The 19,996-nt window shown below is 47.1% G+C and overlaps 1 protein-coding gene across 3 annotated transcripts; it reads left to right on the top strand.

Moving 5' to 3' along the window:
• Window positions 1-4,211: 4,211 nt before the first annotated feature.
• Window positions 4,212-19,791, top strand: LOC142826582 (protein maestro-like). Of its 3 annotated transcripts, XR_012900800.1 has the most exons (9): window positions 4,212-4,909; window positions 5,919-6,101; window positions 6,986-7,141; window positions 8,174-8,308; window positions 10,506-10,608; window positions 11,581-11,646; window positions 13,721-13,984; window positions 14,850-15,114; window positions 15,213-19,791. XR_012900800.1 is itself a non-coding variant. In XM_075919523.1 (7 exons), the coding sequence occupies exons 1-7, from the start codon at window positions 4,721-4,723 to the stop codon at window positions 13,792-13,794; spliced, it is 906 nt and encodes a 301-aa protein (XP_075775638.1). In that variant the 5' UTR covers window positions 4,212-4,720; the 3' UTR covers window positions 13,795-14,422. The 3 variants fall into 3 exon arrangements, 1 of the variants encoding a protein (XP_075775638.1); XR_012900799.1 differs by having other exon boundaries at window positions 14,850-19,791; XM_075919523.1 differs by lacking the exons at window positions 14,850-15,114; window positions 15,213-19,791 and having other exon boundaries at window positions 13,721-14,422.
• Window positions 19,792-19,996: the final 205 nt, after the last annotated feature.

Raw genomic sequence — 19,996 nt, 5'->3', positions numbered from 1 at the left:
GGATCGGCAACAAATAGAGTGACTGACAGGGAACTTTCAGGTATAGCTTTGTGCAGGGTGCCCTGGGTGAGAAACACAGAGCTTCCATGCGTAGGTTTTAGAGTTGTATGGTCATAGCAGCTAAGCTTTTGAAGTGCACAGTCTGCCCCATAAGTGGTTCCTTTTGTCTTCCAGGGTTCTGCAAAGATCTGGACTAATAACAGTGGAGATCATACAGAGCCTCCTTCCCTGGGTAAATTCCCCATCAGAAAACCAGCGAGTCACCAGCACAGCTTTCTTTGCTCAGGTATGAGCAGTTCCACCATTAGGCTGTTATCTGTTGTTTACCTTTCTCTGGGGAATTGTACAGTTCAGTTCATAGGAATTCATTTTAGATAGTAGAATGTGTCCTTTATAAGGAAATCTCATAAGGAACTTCATTACACCTTTCTTAATCATTTTCTCTTTGTTATTTTTGGGGCCTATACTAGCCTAGCCTAGCTGCCTATTCTAGTTGCTGGTTAAGAGAGAGTGAGCAAGATATAGATAGGCTACGTCTACATTGGCAAGATTTTGCGCAAATAGGGTATGTCTACACTACAGCACTAATTCGAATTAACTTAATTCAAATTAGTTAATTTGAAATAAGCTAATTCGAATGAGTGCATTTAGACCTAAAAACTAATTCAAATTAGCATTTTGCTAATTCGAAATAGCATGTCCACATTGAGTGGACCCTGAACCGAAGTTAATGCTGGCCAGAACCAGTGCCGTCAGGGCATCAGGTTAGGACTTAAGGTGTGGAGCTGCTTCCTCAGGCTAGCCGAGGGCTGTGCTTAAAAAGACCTGACCCCCACCCCGGACAGACAGTTCTCAGGATTCCCCGCTTGCATGTCTAACTCGATGGGGACATCAAAGCAGTCCTGTCTTGGAGTGCCCTGAATGCCCACACTCGGCACATTTCAGCACTCGACCATCAGCCCGGCTGCACTTGCCGCAGGCTGCCATCCGGGGGAGGTCAATCAGGGGGCTATCAGGATCCAGGAGGCCCTACAGGAAAGCTTCCACCCCGAGGAGCCCGCAGAGCCACCCCAGTCCTCCCCATCGGGGGCTCGTGCCCCATTCCTCCCTCACCTCCTTCCACTTACCCTTCCCGAGCCCCCTCTTCCTGATGTAAAAAATAAAGGACACGTGTTCAAAAAAAGAAACTCTCTTTATTTAACAAAACTGGGGGCGGGGGGGATTAACCTCTGGGGGACTGGGAAAAGGAGGTGGGAGAGGGGAAGAAAGAGGGTGGGAGAGGGGAGGTAGAAACCTGGGAGGAGGGAGCTGGAAGGGGGAAGCCAGGGGAAGAAGGAGGAGGGGAAGTATAAAACTATGGTACGCCATATCTTCAGAACTGTCTACAGATGTGGTCTTCTCACCTCAAAAAAGATATGGCCTTAGAAAGGGTTCAGAAAAGGGCAAGTACAATGATTAGGTGTTTGGAACAGGTCCCATATGAAGAGAGGCTAAAGAGACTGGGACTTTTCAGCTTAGAAAAGAGGAGACTGAGGGGGGATATGATAGAGGTCTATAAAATCATGAGTGGTGTGGAGAGGGTGCATAAAGAAAAGTTCTTCATTAGTTCCCATAATATAAGGACTAGAGGTCACCAAATGAAATGAATGGACATCAGGTTTAAAACTAATAAAAGAAAGTTCTTCTTCACACAAAGTTCTTCTTATAGTCAACCTGTGGAACTCCTTGCCACAGGAGGCTTTGAAGCCTAGAACTATAACAGAGTTTAAAGAGAAGTTAGATAAATTCATGGAGGTTGGGTCCGTGGAGTGCTATTAGCCAGGGGGTAGGAATGGTGTCCCTGGCCTCTGTTTGTGGAAGGCTGAAGATGGATGGCACGAGACAAATTGCTTGGTCATTGTCTTCGGTCCATCCCCTCTGGGGTACCTGGTGTTGGCCGCTGTTGGCAGACAGGCTACTGGACTAGATGGACCTTTGGTCTGACCCAGTACGGCCATTCTTATGTTCTTATGTACTAAGCGCAGGGCTCAGGGTCGGGGGTCTCACTGGAACAACTTGATTTTCATGCAAACCTGCTCCTGGGTTTGGATGTGGCCTTTGGTGGCCAGGCTGGCAGCTATCCTGCCCTAGACGGCTGCATTCCTGTGCCTAGTGTGGAGGTCGTGGACGCTGGAGGCCTCCCCCCAAACCTCGATAATGTCCACGATCTCTGCACTAGACCAGGCGGGCGCCTGCCTCTTGTGGCCCTGGGCAGGCTCCTAGGAGCCGCCAGCCTGGTCCTGGGGAGAGGCGGAGGGCTGGGTGGCAGCGGGTGGCTGGCTCATGCCATGCCAGGTACAGGGTCTGCTGGCTGGGTGCTGGCAGGCTTGCCACTGGCACAGGCACTGTAGCCAGACCATGCCCCTTTAAGGGCTCTGGGGCTGGGAGAGGGGCAGAAAAGTTTCCCTGGTTTGGCCCAGAGTGGCCATCAGGGCAACCTGATTAGGGTTAGCCTCCAACTAGTTCGAATTAAGTGGCTACACAGCCCTTAATTTGAACTACTTAATTCGAACGAGGCGTTACTCCTCGTAGAATGAGGTTTACCTAGTTCGAATTAAGCGCTCCGCTAGTTCGATTTAAATTCGAACTAGCAGTTTGTATGTATAGCCGCTATTAAAGTTAATTCGAACTAATGGCTGTTAGTTCGAATTAACTTTGTACTGTAGACATACCCATACTTGTAACGCAAGAGTTTTTGCGTTAGAATATTTGCGCAAGAGAGCGTCTACACTGGCATGTGCTGTTGTGCTAAGAGGCGCTTTTCTGCAAAATCATCCGTGCCAGTGTAGACGCTCTCTTGCACAAGAAAGCTCCGATGGCCATTTTAGCCATTGGGCTTTCTTGCACAAGAAATTAATGTGGCCTGTCTACACTGGCCTCTTGCGCAAGAACAGTTGCACAGGAGGGCTTTTTCCTGAGCGGGAGCATCATAGTTTTTGCGCAAGAAGCACTGATTTTAGACATTAGAATGTCAGTGTTCTTGTGCAAGAACTCCCCGCCAGTGTAGACTGGCAGCTGCTTTTGCGCAAAATCATGCCAATGTAGATGTAGCCATAGAATTTGAATTACTAGACCTTTTCTGACAATTCCTAGGGCTAATACTGACCAACAGCTCCTGATTTTGGTCTAGCTCAGCAAATCTTCTAAATGAATCTAGTGTCCTAATACTATAAAATAAGCAACATACAAATACATTAACATCTATCTTAGATTCTCATTAATGTAGAATAATAGATTCATAGAACATTCGAACTGGAAGGGATCTTGAGAGGTCTTCGAGTCCAATCCCCAGCCATCACGGCAGGACCAAGCACAGTCTAGATCATCCCTGACAGGTGTTTGTCTAACCTGCTCTTAAATATTTCTAGTGATGCAGATTCCACAACCTCCTGAGGCAATTTATTGCAGGGTTTAACCACCCTGACAGGCAGGACGTTTTTCCTGCTGTCCAACCTAAACTTCCCTTGATGTAATTTAAGCTCATTGCTTCTTATCCTATCCTTAGAGGCCAAGAAGAACAATTTTTCTCCATCTTCCTTAAAACATCCTTTTAGAAACTTGTATTATCTGAGTACTTCAAAATGATAATGTAGTATCTGAGTGCCTCAAAACTCTTTAAAAGTATGTATCCCTACAATACCCCTGTGAGGCAGGGAAACACTATTAGTCCCATTTTGCAAACAGGAAACTGATGCACAGAAGGCCTAAGTGACTTGCCCAACATCATCTAGGAAGTCTTTGAGGGTGCAGGAAATTGAACTGGAACCTCCTAAGTCCTAGGCTGCTAACTACTGGAGCATCCTCCCTCTCCACAGCCTTGCTATAACGTCTGTGTCATATTTCACATTTACGCTAAATCGCTATTTTAGAGGCTCATCTGGTGGTTCTAGGAATCTGTTTGTGCCCCAAAATCTTTTTACACCCCACCTAGGAAAGGAGTCACAAACGTGGGTTTTCAAGGTCTGCCTAGAGAGGCCTCATGAAAGCTGCCAATCAGAGCCCAGCTGGCTCAGATATATGGAGCTACAGGGCTTTATTAGGTCAGTTCCTTTCAGGAAGTGGAGGGCCAAGAAAAGATGCTATTCTCTGGCCAAACCAATTCACAGGGGTTTATTTCAGGCAGCATTTTCTGAAGCTGAATTTGCAGAGAGAGAGTCCTTACGAGCCTTAAACATATAATTAGAGGGAGAAACTGAAAGTGGCCCCATAGGAAGAACCTAAGGAAAAAGTAGCAATAAACTGAAATGAAGCAATGACTCGCTGCTATTTCTAGGTTGGAACCAAGAGTAGTGGGCAGGCTCAGGTTCCCCAGTGGCATAAACCCGATGAAGGGGACAAGGCTTATGGAGAGGTTGAACAAAGAACAGACTATAAAGGGTCCAGAGTTGGGGCTGAAGACCCTAGTGAGGGCAACAGGACCTAAAAGGCATTTGTTTGGACTTTGGGACTTGGCCAGAGGGCTGAGCCATGGAAGACTCACTAAGATCGACTGGCAGGATGCACCTGGGAGAGAAAAGGACTGTGGTATCAAATGCAGTCACTGAGAGGCTTTCAAGGGATGAGCAATCACCCATTATAGTGCCTAAAAGGAAAAATCCATGTTTTTAACACAGTACTCATTCATATAGAATAATAAATTACAGTGTATTACGTGTCTCCTCAAATTATATTCGCTATCTTAATGAACATATTAGAGCTAATGGACATGTTGATTTTATTTCAGCTAATGACTGATCCCATACTCAGGGAGAAGAAGATCCTTAAGTCTATCTTACATAGCTTAGAAGAAAGGTCACGGGACAATAACAGCATTGTCCGTCAAATGGCTGTAAGAGGCCTAGGCAATTTAGTCTATGGGGCACCTGAGAAGGTAAGATAGAATACTGAATACAATGCAGCATAACAAGAGAAACTAAAGGAAACAATTGCTCAGGATTTACAGAGGCCATGCACAATGCACTAGGCCAACGTCTGCTCTCTCATACCCCTGTAACCTCTTTGCAGTCAATACACAGCAGGTTTGTTCTCTTGGTAAGCTGGGCATAAGGAAACAATATGTACTTAATATGATCATATGTAAATGTATACTCCTAGGAATGAAGAGTGTAGGCTTTATTTCCACGATGAGAGATTCTATTCCAGGAAACAGAGACACTAAAAAACTCAAATCATGATAGATAATCAGCTGAACGTAAGCGCCCAGTACAAAGCTGTGACCAAAAGAGCTGAGGTGATCCTCGGAGGCATAGACAGAGGGATTCTGAATAAGAATAAAGAAGTTATTTTACCTCTGCTTATGGCACTGGTGTGAGAACTGCTAGAATACTATGTCAGGATCATGCCTGCAATTCAAGAAGGATGTTGATAAATTGGAGAAGAGTCACAAGAATTTTCAAAGGGCTAGAAAATGTGCCTTTAGATTCAATGGGGGAGGGAGGGGGAATGAAGCTAAACTAATTCAGACTGCTAGTAAGGCATACATTTTAATGGTAATTTTAATCATTGGAACCATTTACCAAGGGTTGTGGTGGGGTCTCTATCAGTAGCAACTTTAAAAACAAGATGGGCTGTTTTTCTAAAAGAGGTGCTCTAGTCAAACAGACATTATTTTGGGGAGGTTCTGTGTTGTGAAGGAGGTCAGACTGAATGATCACAATGGTCCCTTTTGGCCTTCAAATCTAAGTAATTAGAAATCTAATAGGATTACATAGGTGTAATATGGCACAGAGTTTGGCTTATTGTAGCTAGTATCTGATGTAAAATATAGCTATAGGTCACTAGGGGGGCAGATGAAATTCCCACTGCTTCATAATTGCTAAAAAAACATATTAGAAATGTGGTTAGTGGAAAGTGTTTTTTAATGTCATACGTCTGAACAGGTGAAAAAGTACAAGAAGTTTCTTCTGGAGGCACTGATCAGGACTTTAGAAGACACTTTCAGTTCTGAAGTCATTGTCGAAAGCCTGAAGGCTCTGGCCAACGTTCTGAACGAGCTGAAAGGGAAGGACATAGGTTCTTCCTTCAGAGACCTCACCACACAGATCCGGAAGTACTTCGATAATGTACGTGAACAGAAGCCTTCAACCCCAGTTCAGCTGACATTGATGAGGCTCCATTTACAATGCATGATGTGTCCTCACTGGGCATTGTTCATGTCAGAATGAAGTGATTTTAGGCCTTAGGGAAGAGATGTGTTTTATGGAGGAGCAGAGAATTAAGAAAATGAGGATGCCATCCCTGCTCCTTCAGTCTCACCCTTCTGTTCATCTTTATTTCCAATGAGAATGGCAAAGGAAGTATGAATACTAGATTAGGTAGCTGCATAACAAGGAAAATGGGCATACAGGGTGTAATAGACTGTTTTGGGCCTGCTCCATACGATTTTTATGTCAGATGGTTGAAATTATTCCATTTTGCAGAGAAGTTTGAGATTTCAAATTTTGGTTTTGTTCCTATTTGGGGGACACACCCCCCAGCCCAAATTTCAAAACTCTTTGTGAAACAGTAATACTATTCTCAACCCAGCTCTACTGGGAGCCTTGCCTGAGGGCAGTCTACTGGCAGACTATGCTGGAGACAGGGAACCTGGAAACACTGGGAATTAGAGGTGCCAGGGTACACATTTCCTGGCTCCTTGTCAGCCTGCCAGACAGGCTGTTCTGAAGGTGAGGGCCAGGAAGCCCAAGATCCCAGTTAGCCTGCTAGATGGGTCACCAAGAAGCTGACCAAGTACCCCTACTTGGCTTCTGGAAGAATTTTGTCAAAATTGAACTGTCTTCAAAGTATTTTGATGAATCAACACATTTGGCCCAAACTTGATTAATTCCAGTTCTTTTAAACTTCTGTAGTTGGAATCACTCTACCCTAATGTAGAAGAGACAGCTGTGCTAGATACATGATGTGGTTATTTCTTCGTTACCAACCTGTGTGGCTTTCTTGGCTATAGGAGGACAACACTCTTCGTGCATTGGCCTTTGTCCTGTTTGGTATCCTGGCCGGCTCTGCAAAGAGAAAATGGAAGGACTATTTTGCCAAGCAGGTTAGACAGAGCTGGGTCACGCTTCTGCTGCACCTGCAAGATCCAAGCCCTGAGGTTTCAATGGTAAGAATGACAGTGACTTAATTACTAAGCAAAAAGAATCTTCCTCCTGATGCCAGGGGAGCTCTGCTATTCCTTCCCGCAGTGGAGACCTAAATTCTTCCCTCAGTTCATTGCCCTCCTTTTGAGTCAATCCCAGACAGGCTGGTCCTTAGCAGCCAGGGTTGTCTCACTGGAGTTCAGGATAGGTCATGGGTCTGATCCCAAGAGTTCATTCCTGCCTATCTCTGCACCCCACATTCCTGCCTCCCCACAACAGAGGAAAGACCACAGCTATGCCTAGTGAAGCAGCTTTCATAGCTACATCTGTTCTGAAAAAACATTGCTGCTATCTCCAGTTTTCAGTATTATAAAATCATAGAACCATAGGTTTGGAGGAGACCTCAGGAGGTCACTGAATCCAACCTCCTGCCCAAAACAGGACCAGCCTCAACTAAACAATCCCAGCCAGGGCTTTGTCAAGCTAGGATTTGAAAACTCTAGATTTAGAGGTTCCGTTGCCTCCCTAGGTAACCCATTCCAGTGCTTCACCACCTTCCTAGTAAAATAGTTTTTCCGAATCTCCAACCTAGGCCTCCCCCACTGTAACTTGAGACCATTGCTCCTCATTCAGTCATCTAGTACCACTGAGAACAGCCTCTCTCCATCCTCTTTGAAATCCCCTTTCAGGTAGTTAAAGCCTTCTATCAAAGCTCCCCTCACTCTTCTCTTCTGAAGACTAAATAATCCCAAATCCCTCAGCCTCTCCTTGTAAATCATGTGTTCCAGCCTCCTAATCATCTTTGTTGCCCTCCATTGGACTTTCTCCAATGTATCAACATTTTTTAAGTAATGGGGTGCCCAGAATTGGATGCAATACTCCAGAAGTAGAATCCCTTTCCCCCTATTAAAGTCATGCTGGCATATTTTCTGTCTATTACTTCAGGGGAATCCCTTTTATTCTTGGGGTAGATGAGCAGTCAAGGACATGAGTTCCATTTGAATGAGCACAATACGTGTTATGGAACAATTCAGTGGTGCAACCCTCTTTTTCAGGAGTGCAGAGCTACATTTCATCTCTGTGCCCCATTTTTGGGACTGAAGAGGCTCCAAACTATACTTAATGAGCATCTTAGTTGGAGAACCGAGCTGAACCCTGAGGAGCTCCAGATGGATATCTGCAGACACCTTGTGAGTGACCTACAGAATTATATGAGATTATTGACAGCATAGGCTTGTGGTGTAGAAGCAGGGGGAATGTGTGATGGGCAATGTAAGTATCTATGGGTATGTCTATGCTACAAAGTTAGTTTGAACTAACGGACGTTAGTTCGAAGTAACTTTCATAGGTGCTACACTAGCGCTCCGTTAGTTTGAATTTAATTCGAACTAACGGAGCGCTTAGTTCGAACTAGGTAATCCTCATTCCACGAGGATTAAGCCTAGTTCAAATTTACTAGTTCGAATTAAGGGCTGTGTAGCCCCTTAATGCGAACTAGTGGGAGGCTAGCCCTCCCCAGCTTTCCCTGGTGGCCACTCCGGCCAACACCAGGGAAACTCTGGTGCCCTTAAAGGGGCACGGGCTGGCTACGGTGCCCGTGCCAGGTGCAAGCCTGCCAGCACCCAGCCAGCAGACCCTGCACCTGGTGCGGATCGAGCCACCCACCCAATGCCCCCCAGCCCTCCCCCTCTTCCCGGGACCAGGCTGGCGGGTCCTGGGAGCTTGCCCGGGACCGCAAAAGGCGGGCTCCCTCCTGGGCTAGTGCGGACATCGTGGACCTCATCCACGATCTCCGCACTAGGCACAGGAAGGTGGCCTGCTAGGGCAGGAGAGCTGCCAGCCTGGCCACCCAGGAGCAGGTGTGCATGAAAATCAAGGGGGTCCACTGAGACCCCCGACCCTGAGCACTGAGCTTACAATGGCCATCCTGGGTCAGAACAAAGGTTCATCTATCCCAGTAGCCTGTCTGCCGACAGCGGCCAACCCTAGGGACCCTGGAGGGGATGGACCGAAGACAGTGACCAAGCCATTTGTCTCGTGCCATCCCTCTCCAGCCTTCCACAAACTTTGGGCAGGGACACCACTCCTACCCCCTGGCTAATACCACTCCATGGACCCAACCTCCATGGCTTGATCTCACTTCCCTTTAAACTCTGTTCTAGTTGTAGCCTTCACAGCCTCCAGCAGCAAGGAGTTCCACAGGTTGACTCTGTGCTTTGCGAAGAACAACTTTCTGTTACTAGTTTGAAGCCTGCTACCCATTCCTTTCCTTTGGTGTCCTCTAGTCCTTGTTTATGGGAACTAATGAAGAACTTTTCTGTATGCACCCTCTCCACCCAACTCCTGGTTTTAGAGACCTCTATCCTGTCCCCCCTCCGTCTCCTCTTTTCTAAGCTGAAAAGTCCCAGTCTCTTTAGCCTCTCTTCATATGAGACCTGTTCCCAACCCCTGATCATTTTAGTTGCCCTCCCCTCTGCCACCCTCTCTCTTCCCCTCTTCCACCCCCTTTTCCCAGTCTCCCCCAGTTTTGTTCAATAAAGACAGATTCCATTTTTGAACACAATTGTCCTTTATTTTGTACATCAAGAAGAGGGGCTGGGAAGGGTAAGTGGAAGGAGTTGAGGGAGGAATGGGGTACGCGCCCCCGATGGGGAGGACTGGGCTGGCTCTGCGGGCTTTTGTGGTGGAAGCTCTCCTGCAGCCCCCCAATTGCCCCATCTCCCCAGATGGCAGGCTGCGGCAAGTGCAGCCGGTCTGATGGCCAAGTGCTGTGATGTGCCCAGTGTGGGTACTCCGGGCACTCCAAGCCAAGACTGCTTTGCAAGCGGGGCACCCCTGAGAACTGTCTGTCCGGGGTGGGGGTTGGGACCCTTTAAGCACAGCCCTCGGCTAGCCTGAGACAGCATCTCCACGCTCTAAGTCCTCCTCTGATGACCTGCCGGCACTGCTTCCGGCAATCCTTAAGCCCGGTTCAGGGTCCACTTAATGTGGACATGCTAGTTCGAATTAGTAAAACGCTAATTCGAACTAGTTTTTTAGTCTAGATCCGTTAGTTTTAATTAGCTTAGTTCGAATTAAGTAATTCGAACTAAGTGAGTTCGAATTAACGTTGTAGTGTAGACGTACCCTATTAGAGTGGGATACAGGACTGAGGGTGAGAGGAATGTAAATCTGCCATAGATTCCCACTTTCCCCACTTCTACACAGCCTCCTGTCCTTTCTTTTATTTACTTGTTTAAATTAAAAAAAAAGTCTGAGTGAGTCCAATAACTGACAGCAGTGGCAAGAGGAACACAGACTGTTTACTTGTGGTTTGTAAAGGCATGTGTTGGCAGTCAAAGGGCATTTCTAGCCAGAGAGAGCTCATGTGTCCCTGATTTTCTCTAGGCCAAAGAGAAGGCTGAGCTACTGGAGAACTTTTACAAAACTACCATCACATACTTCTGCAGCAGCTGGGAAGAGATCCGGGCAGTTGCAGCCAAGTTAGCTGGTGAGAGAAAGTGTGCCGTGTCCCTTTTGGTATTCCCTTTGAGGTAGACAGAAAAAGTCCCTGTGTGCAGCACTGAGCTACTATTAATCTCTCCGTGCTGTGACTTCTCATGCATAAATGGAGATGTTAATGTTCTCCTACTTCTCCAGTGTGGTGTTAGGAGGAATTTGTAAGTTGCAATAGAATGCTTTGAGATGGCGCAGTCATTTAGTAGCAGAGGCTGGCACACTGTCACGTAGGGTATGTTTATTCTCCGATCAAACTAGTGTGCTAAAAATAGAGTAGCTGTGGCAGGAGTAGCAGGAGGGGTTAACTATTCCAAGGATGATCCCATCCAAACCCAAAAGTCTGTTCTCAAGGTGGCTAGCTCCTCCGACTGCTTCTGTCATCTTACCTGCATTCTATTTTTAGTAGTCAGAGTTAGTGTGGACTCAAACTATAGACCTAAGCTCAGTGTTGTTCACTGTTCCTTACTGGTGCTTCATCACTGGGAGGTAGGCAGGCCACCGCCACACAGTGCCTGCTGTTGCAGGTTCCTGATTGCCTTGCCCAGGAAGCACTAGATTCCTCCCCTTTGGCCCTGTGCCATCCTTTCCTTAGCACACCCATGCAAGCCAGGCAAGCATTGTGGCCTAATTAATTTATCCATGTGAGATCCTTGCTTAGTACGCACTTATTCCTGGCCCCAGCCCTTTGTTCACACCACTAGATTAATACACTATCCTAGTATATCTCCAATAACTGACAGCAGTGGCAAGAGGAACATAGATTGTTTAAAGCAAATGAGGTTTTATGTAAACATTCTTAATTTTTTTCTCTTATTCTCTTCAGTGTGGACGCTAAACTTTTCTAGTATTTTCTTGCCTACAGCTCACCTTAGACCCACAATAGAAGCCAAAGGGCCAATGTTATCACCTTGCACTTAACAAGAGAAGGTTTTTTATTGATGTTTATTTTACACTGCTTATTTAGGCATCATCCTGGAACATACGGACACCAAAAATATGAAATGGCTGGACATGGAACATCTGTTGACCTGTAAGTAACAAATACAGGTGAAATCCTATTCATTAGTGAGTTATAAAGAAATTTAGCTGACAAGCAAGCAGTAACTGATACCACAGGTGTGAAGTGCATCAGCCACACATCAAAGGACAGATTCAGCTTTAGTCTGCTCTGAAAGAGGTACGTCTACACTACAGCGTTAATTCAAGTTAACTTAATTCGAAATAGCTAATTTGAATTAAGCTAATTCGAATTATGCATCTATACACAAAACCTATTTCAAAATAGCATTTTGCATGTAGTCTAGACACACCCTGAGTGGACCCTGAACCGAAGTTCAGGCTGGCCGGAACCAGTGCTGGCAGGGCATCAGGTTAGGACATAGTGTGTGGGGCTGCTGCCTCAGGCTAACTGAGCTCCGTGCTTCACGGGACCCTACCCCCACCCCGGGTTCCCCGCTCGCTTGTCTACCCCGATGAGGGACAACAAAGCAGTCCTGTCTTGGAGTGCCCTGAGTGCCTGCACTCGGGACACCACAGCACTCGGCCACATGGAGCCAGAGCTGCCCCTGGGCACACCGGTGCGTCTCGTAGGGTTGTTGCCATCAGCCCAGCTGCACTTGCTGCAGGCTACCGTCCGGGGAGTCCATTGGGGGGCTGTCAGGATCCAGGAGGCCCTGCAGGAGAGTGTCCACCCCGAGGAGCCCTCAGAGCCACCCCGGTCCTCCCCACCGGGGGCTCGTGCCCCATTCCTCCCTCACGTCCATCTACTTACTCCTCCCTAGCCTCCCTTCCTGATGTCAAATAAAAGACATGTATGTTCAAAAATAGAAACTGGGTTTATTGAACAACAGGGTGAACCTCTGGGGAGACTGGGAAAAGGAGGTGGGAGAGAGGAATAGAGTGGGTGGGAGAGGGGAGGGTGAAACCTGGGAGGAGGAAGTTGGAAGGGAGAAACAAAGGGAAGAAAGGAGAAGGGAAGATCAGGGCCCAAGGTTGGGGGTCTCACCGCACCAACTTGATTGTCATGCAAACCTGCTCCTGGGTTCGCATGTGGCCTTTGGTGGCCAGGCTGGCAGCTATCCTGCCATTGACGGCCGTGTTCCTCTGTCTAGTGCGGAGATCATGGATGCTGGGGCATCCCTCCCAAACCTGAATAAGGTCCATGATCTCCACCCTGGACCAGGAAGGCACCCGCCTTCTCCAGCCCCTGTCAGGCTCCTGGGTGCTGGCAGACTGCTCCTGAGGAGCAGTGGAGGGTTGGCTGCCAGTGCCTTGCTGGCTCACGTTTTGTGGCTACTGGCTCAGGGGCCCCAGTGGCCACTGCTGGCTCTTGGCTGGTAGGCTTGGATCTGGCACGGGCCAGGGTCTATCCCTTTAATGGCTCTGGGGCCAGGGGGAGAGGAGAGCAAGTTTTCCTGGTTGTGCCCAGTGTGGCCACCAGGGCTCCCTGGGAAGGGCTGGAGGCCCCCTGTTTTGAATTAATTGTCTACACAGCACTTAATTTGAAATAGCTATTTTAAATTTGGTGTTACTCCTCGTAGAATGAGGTTTACCAAATTTGAATTAAGCGCTCTGCTATTTCGAATTAATTTCGAAATAGCGGTTTGCATGTATAGATGCTATTAAAGTTAATTCAAAATAACAGCTGTTATTTTGAATTAACTTTGCGGTGTAGACGTACCTGGAGGAAACTGCAGCCAGTGTGATATAAGTCAGTGCATCTCCTGGCTATCCTGGCAATGCCTCTTCCCAACCTGTGTGATCCACTCTTTGGGCTCCATCGGCTCCCTGGAAGCCACTTTTTGCTACCCCAAACTCCACACCATCAGATTTATTTCTGTCAGGAGATGTAAAATAACTTAAAAGCAGAAGCTATTGAGTCAATGGAGCACCTTCCAATTGGATGAGTTTCTGGTAGGGTCAGGGTCTCCCCTCTCCCCCCTCCTCCATCTCAGTTTGGAGCTTGGAAGGATCCCAATGGAGGAACCTAAAGCTTTGTTTGTACAGAGAGCTTCTGTAGCTTGGTACTCACTGGTACTAAATCTCCAGCTACTGCAGGCATAGGTGACTATATGAAAAGTGAGTCATATTCTCTGTAATTCCAGCTCTCCAGGTACTACAGAATGACCCAAGTCCCATTGTCCAGATGGTGGCAACTCAGGTCCTAAGAGACATCTGACCTGGATGAGTGCTCGGGGAATGAAGCACAGACAAATAGATCAAAGAGCTCCTGCTACCTTGAATGGGAACAAGAGAGGGATTGCTGGAGGACAATGTGCTCTGTCTGTGCCAGCTTGTTTCCAGCTTGCACCTCATATACTTCGGTGGGAAGCTAGACCTTGGTGGTATGCGGCCAGCTCTGCTATGGGGTAGGAGAGTAGTATAAGGGCCCTACCATCAATCAAACATTAGCCCCGCCACCTGACCCTGGAAGTCCCCCCCCCCCCCGACTCCCCGGAAGTTCCTTCTCCCTTGTCACCGGCAGTCCCGCCCCTGGAGGGTAGTACATCCGGGTCGAGAGGGACAGGTGACCGGAAGTAAAAAAGGATGTCATGTGACCCCCGTTAGGCCCGTCCCCTGTCACCGGAAGTCCCGCCCTTGGGGGTAATACATCCGGGGTCAAGAGGGGCAGGTGACCGGAAGTAAGGGGTGTCATGTGACCCCTCTAAGGACTTGCCCCGCCTCCCTCTACCAATCAGGAAGGGCTTTCCCCGTAGGACCGCCCCGCGAACCGCTTTGACCAATCGGGGGGCAGTTCCGGGACCGGATGACCCGCCCAGAAGTGGGTCGTGTGACCCCTCTAAGAACTCGCCCCACCTCCCTCCACCAATCAGGAGGGGTTTTTTCCCTGTAGGACCGCCTCGTGAACTGCTTTGACCAATCAGGGGGCAGTTCTGGGACCGGAAGACCCGCCCAGTAGTGGGTTGTGTGACCCCTCTAAGAACTCACCCTGCCTCCCTCTACCAATCAGGAGGGTTTTTTTCCCTGTAGGACTGCCCCACAAATCGCTTTGACCATTTGGGGGGTGCAGTTCTGGGACCCGTTGACCAGACCGGAAGCTGGTCGTGTGACCCCTCTAAGAGCTTCCCGTGACACCCTCTGTCAATCAGAGCATAGCACTTCCCCATAAGTTCTAGCGCCACACAAAAGAAGCCATCTTGTTCCAAGAGCGCGTGTTTCAGAGAGCGTGCAAACGCTGAGCGGAAACATGGACTCCTTCACCACCCCCACCAGAAGTTTGGAGTTTGTTTTGGTGACGAGGGCCTTCCACCACATGAGAAGAAAGTGCCACATCAGCAACAGTTCCGAGGACGAGGGAGAGGCGAAAAGGGGCCCTTTGCCCCCTCTGCTATTGGATACACCAGATTCTGATCCCGAAACCCAACTCCTCCCACGGCAGCCTGACGAGCTAGACGGCCTCTCGTTATCTGTCCCTGTGGAGGATGCTGCCCATCTCTCCCAGGAGTCGGACAAGGTGAACGGAAAAGAAGTCAAACAGGTAAATGAAAAAATCGAGGTGGGGGGCATCATGGGTGTTTTGTGAATCTAAAAACCAGCAGCTGTAGCTTATTCTCTTTTTTGACAATCTCTTGCCAGGTCGACGATGACTTTCTAGAAACCTTTGAGACATTGCACATCGGTAATCCTGTGGGAGTAAATCTATCTTGTGCCCGCTTTTTTTGCTCATATCTGACACATGGATCTCGAGAACAAACGTGCAAGAATGAATTAACTCGGACTCCCTAATAGCGATAGTGGTGGGGGTGTCATGGTGCCCATTTGCAGATGGCTGTAAAAGGGTGTGTTAATCCAGATGCTTAATAAAACTTGTATGAAATGTGTTGGTGTGAATGTGTTCCTTCCATACTTACAGCATCTTTTACTAACACAAATAACAGTCATGTCTACGCAGATTGCTCTGTTAGAGAAAATACATTACACCCCCAGGGAAGCTGGCAGCTTTGGTGGGGTGAACCCTCTGTTTCAAGCAGTCAAAAAGCACAGTAAAACTTTGAACAGAAGACAGGTAACATCATGGCTTTCGGACCAAGACGCTTACTCTTTGCACAAGCCTGCTCGAATACATTTTAAAAGAGACAAGACCATTGTCTCAGACGTGGATGCACAATGGCAAGCAGATTTGGTGGATATGCACCGGTTCTCCAAACGCAACAGCGGTTTTAAGTATATTTTAACAGTGATAGACATTTTATCAAAATATGCCTGGGCCTTAGGCCTAAAGGACAAGACGGGCAAGGAGGTAGCCAAGGCCTTTAAAGCTATTTTCAGCGAAGGTCGCGTGCCTCAAAAATTACAAACGGATCGGGGAAAAGAATTTTTAAACAAACCTTTAAGTGGATTGTTAAAGCGGCATGGTGTCCACCATTTTGTTACTAACAATGAAGTCAAAGCGGGGGTTGTGGAGTGATTTAACAGAACTTTAAAATCTAGGATGTGGAGATATTTTACAGCCCACAATACCTTTCGCTACATTGACATATTATCTGAGTTTATAAAGAGTTACAGCTGGAGCTTTCACAGAACTATACGGACCAGACCTGCTGATGTGAACCCCGCAAATTCTCTGAAGGTCTGGAAAACTGTTTATGGAGATGATGTTAAAATAAAACAGGCTGTTGTTCCTTTTAGAAAAGGGGACCACGTGAGACTCTCTAAAACCAAAGGTGCCTTTAAAAAAGGTTATGAACAAACATTTACCGATGAGATATTCATAGTGGATGAAGCCTTAACCAGGGGTGAGAGACCTGTCTACCGATTAAAAGATTATGAGGGTGAGACAGTGACGGGGTCGTTTTACCCTGAAGAATTACAAAAGGTGAACCCCAAACAAGACAGGATTTACAGGATTGAAAAAGTTCTAGCAGAGAAAGGGAAAGGAAGAAAAAAGCAGCTATTGGTGAAATGGCTGGGGTGGCCCAACAAATTTAACAGTTGGGTAGAAGCTTCTCAACTCTGTAACGTTTAAGCGAGAATAAAAACAATCCCACCTGCAAGGAGAGAAATGGGGGACGGGGGCTTCTACATCACTCTGCCCAGCAACGCCAGCTCTGGGGTTTTTCCCCAAAACACCAGCTCGGCCTTTACAATACAGCTAATAAAGTCGTTGGATCTCCCGGGGGCCTAGGAAGTGGGGTTAGCGGAAATACAATATCCACACAGCTGGAACAACATTACTGAGGACACCCCTTTCCAAATCACCTTTGGAGATAAACCATGGAGTTATATCCTACGGCGAGGTTATTACTCAACTATACCCGAATTATTGGAACATATGAATAGCATTGTGGCACGTCATTCTGGACCGCCTGATGTTATCATGAATTATGACCCCGTGAGTAGAAAATGTAGACTTAAATCCACCGATGCTACTGCTACGTTTTCTACCCTCGGGGAGCTAGCTAACATTCTGGGTTTGGCCCCCGGGCACAGTGTCCAGAAGAGTCCCTTCTCAGCAGATATCACAGGGGGTTTCAACTCCTTGTATCTATACACGGATATTGTAGAACACCAGTTTGTGGGGGACTTTTCTGTCCCCCTGTTACGCTGCGTCCCTGTCAGAGGAAATAACAATGAGTTTGTTACCATCACCTACGATAAGCCTCATTACGTACCCATCAGTCAACACCACATCGACACCATCACCATTGAAATAAAGACGGATCAAAACAGATGCGTTTCATTTCGCTTTGGCAAGGTGATTGTGAAGCTGCACCTGCGTTCCCGGAAAGAGCGAGGTTTCTAAAAAGCAAAACACTATTATGGCGATCGTAAAAAATTACGGTGACTCCAAAGTCTACAGCAACTATTACAAAGCCCAGGCTGGATATGCCCTTCCTGGATATCATGGAGCCCCTGTGATGTACGGGGCCGGCGTGGGCGGTATATTCCGTAGCCTTTTTCGAAAAGCTGTACCGCTTTTGCGAAGAGGGCTAGAGATTATTAAACCCCACATAAAAACAGCCGCTCAAAACATAGCCAGAGATGTGGTAGGCCACGTTTCCCAGGCTGTCTTGGAGAAGGTGGGGAATCCGGCTAAACAGGAAGGGTCAGGGCTGATGTATATTAAAAGGAGGAAGAGAAAGAGAAATGCGTCATATCTGCGACGCACAGGACCCCCGAAACCCTTTAAAAGAAGAGCCTTGACACGCAGGACAGGCCATCAGCAAAAGTCCAAGAGGAAGCCAGGGAGAAAGAGGACACGCTCTGTACCTGGTAAAAGAGATATATTTTAGTCAACATGGCTTTCTTCACTGCGGGTCGGAAGAGTGCACCAAATCTGAACTAGACTTGTTTCAGATAGCCCCTACGCAGACCAGCATTGAGAAAAGCATCTACATCGAGGTGCCGCCTCTGTCAGCCGTGACAGAAACTGCCCCCATCGACTTTTTTATAGCAGGGAATGGCATAGATTATATGGATTTAAACAACACGCTACTCTACCTTTGTTGCAAGATAGTAAAAGGCGATGGGACTGCACTCCCCAGGGATGCCGCGGTAGGCCTGGTGAATTACCCAGTGGCCTCTATTTTCAGTCAATTGGACGTTACATTGGGAGACCGCCTAATAAGCCAAAGCAACAACTGTTACCCTTACAGGGCCTTTATTGAATCGGTTCTCAATTACAGAGACGACACCCTCGCTACACAATTTTCCGCCGGACTGTTTTACAAAGACACTCCTGGACAACACGAAAAAACAGAGCTGGATGGTGAGAATCTAGGATTTGTGAGGTGTGCAAGGCTGACGTCCCAGAGCAGGACAATGGAGTTGTTGGGTCATCTACACAGCCACCTGTTTTTTCAAGAAAAACTTTTGTTGAACAGGGTGGATGTGAAAATTAAATTGACACGCAGTAAAGCACCCCAGGTGAGGGGTTTAAAGGCAACTGATGGTTGTTTTTCTTAATTTTTCTTCTTAAAAACAATGAACAATTCAGAAAAAATACCTAGACATAATATATATCTATTAAATAGATATTCTATATATAGAGAAGTGTTTTATTTAAAGCAAAATGTGATCAAGTTCAAAAATTATTTTTAGAACATGACAAACTTCACACACTGAGCCAGTCAGACAGTTTAGCCAATTTTTGTTTTTTAGAAGGCAAAAAAGGAGTTGGTGTTTCTCGATCCATCCCAGCGTCAGTGGCTGAGGCCTTCAGGCGTTCCAAAAGAACTCTGTTGTCTGCACTGCCCATGATGGAAGATGGGACGTTTAGTTCTGCCATGGCATTGATAAACACATCCCATCCTTTAGGTACATGTCTGCTAGGGACAGAACGCGTCTGGGTGACGGCTCTGACTAAGTCAAGCATGTTAGAACCATTCACCACCGAGCCTTTGTACACAAATGCACCTTTATCATTCCAGGAAGCGATAGTTTTATCCTGGCCCAGCTTATTTAGCAACACTGAGGCGTTTTTCTTATAACGCTTATTCACGTTATCCAACAGCTCCTGAACCACAGAGTCTGAGGTGTTTTCTGTTTCTGGAGGTTTGGCGGTGTCACTCTGTTCTGGTAGAAACAGACTTATTTTCCTTTTATCTGCATCACTTTGCCTCACGTACGTTAGGTATCTCTGAAGCACAGCGCTGTAGAGTTTAGCCTTTTCGTATTCGGCTAAGTCAGTCCTTTGAAGAACAGACTTCATTTCAGCATCCAGTAAGCGAGTTGCAGTTGTTCTGATATTTTCCTCCACTGGAGGGGGAGCCCTTAATTGCTCCAGCTGATGGCTGGGCACCAGGTACATTTTTTCTGCATACTCCATTATCGGTTATTCAAAAGCCCCGTTATCAGAGGAACAGCAAAACTTAACAAAGGGCCGATAAACCCCCCAGACTGCTTCACCAGATGCTTCTTTCTTTTAAGCGAGACCCTTTTATTAGACAATGTTTTTATAAGCGTGCGTTTCTTTTTCAGCACGCTCACTTGATTCTGACTAAGGACGGTATAAACACCAACGCGTACAATAGAGCGCATAACTTTTTTACGCTTATGATGTGGCACTGGCTCAACTAGGTCAATGCACAGCCACCTCCTGAATTCTTCATGGCCGTCATCCTTGGCGTTCTCTTCAATGCTTTGTATCAGTGTTGAGCAAAAACAAAGTGGGCCCGGTTCGTCTTCCTCGTCCGATGCAATGCTGTCCCGGGTCTGACGGTCAGCTAGAAAGGCATTGTCAAGCTGTCAAAAGATTGCCAGAAAGAAATAATGTAAGACGCTCTGGTCATTTTTTTTTTAAAGTTTACAAAATCCCGGTTTCCTAACCCCATGATGCCCCAACTTCGATCTTTCATTTACCTATTTGGCTTCTTTTCCAAGCGTCTTGTCCGACTCCTGAGAGCCATGGGCACCTTCTT

Source organism: Pelodiscus sinensis, chromosome 1 (genome assembly GCF_049634645.1).
Source record: "Pelodiscus sinensis isolate JC-2024 chromosome 1, ASM4963464v1, whole genome shotgun sequence".
In the NCBI taxonomy this organism is placed as follows: domain Eukaryota; kingdom Metazoa; phylum Chordata; order Testudines; family Trionychidae; genus Pelodiscus; species Pelodiscus sinensis.
This window is presented reverse-complemented; position numbering and strand designations above follow the sequence as displayed.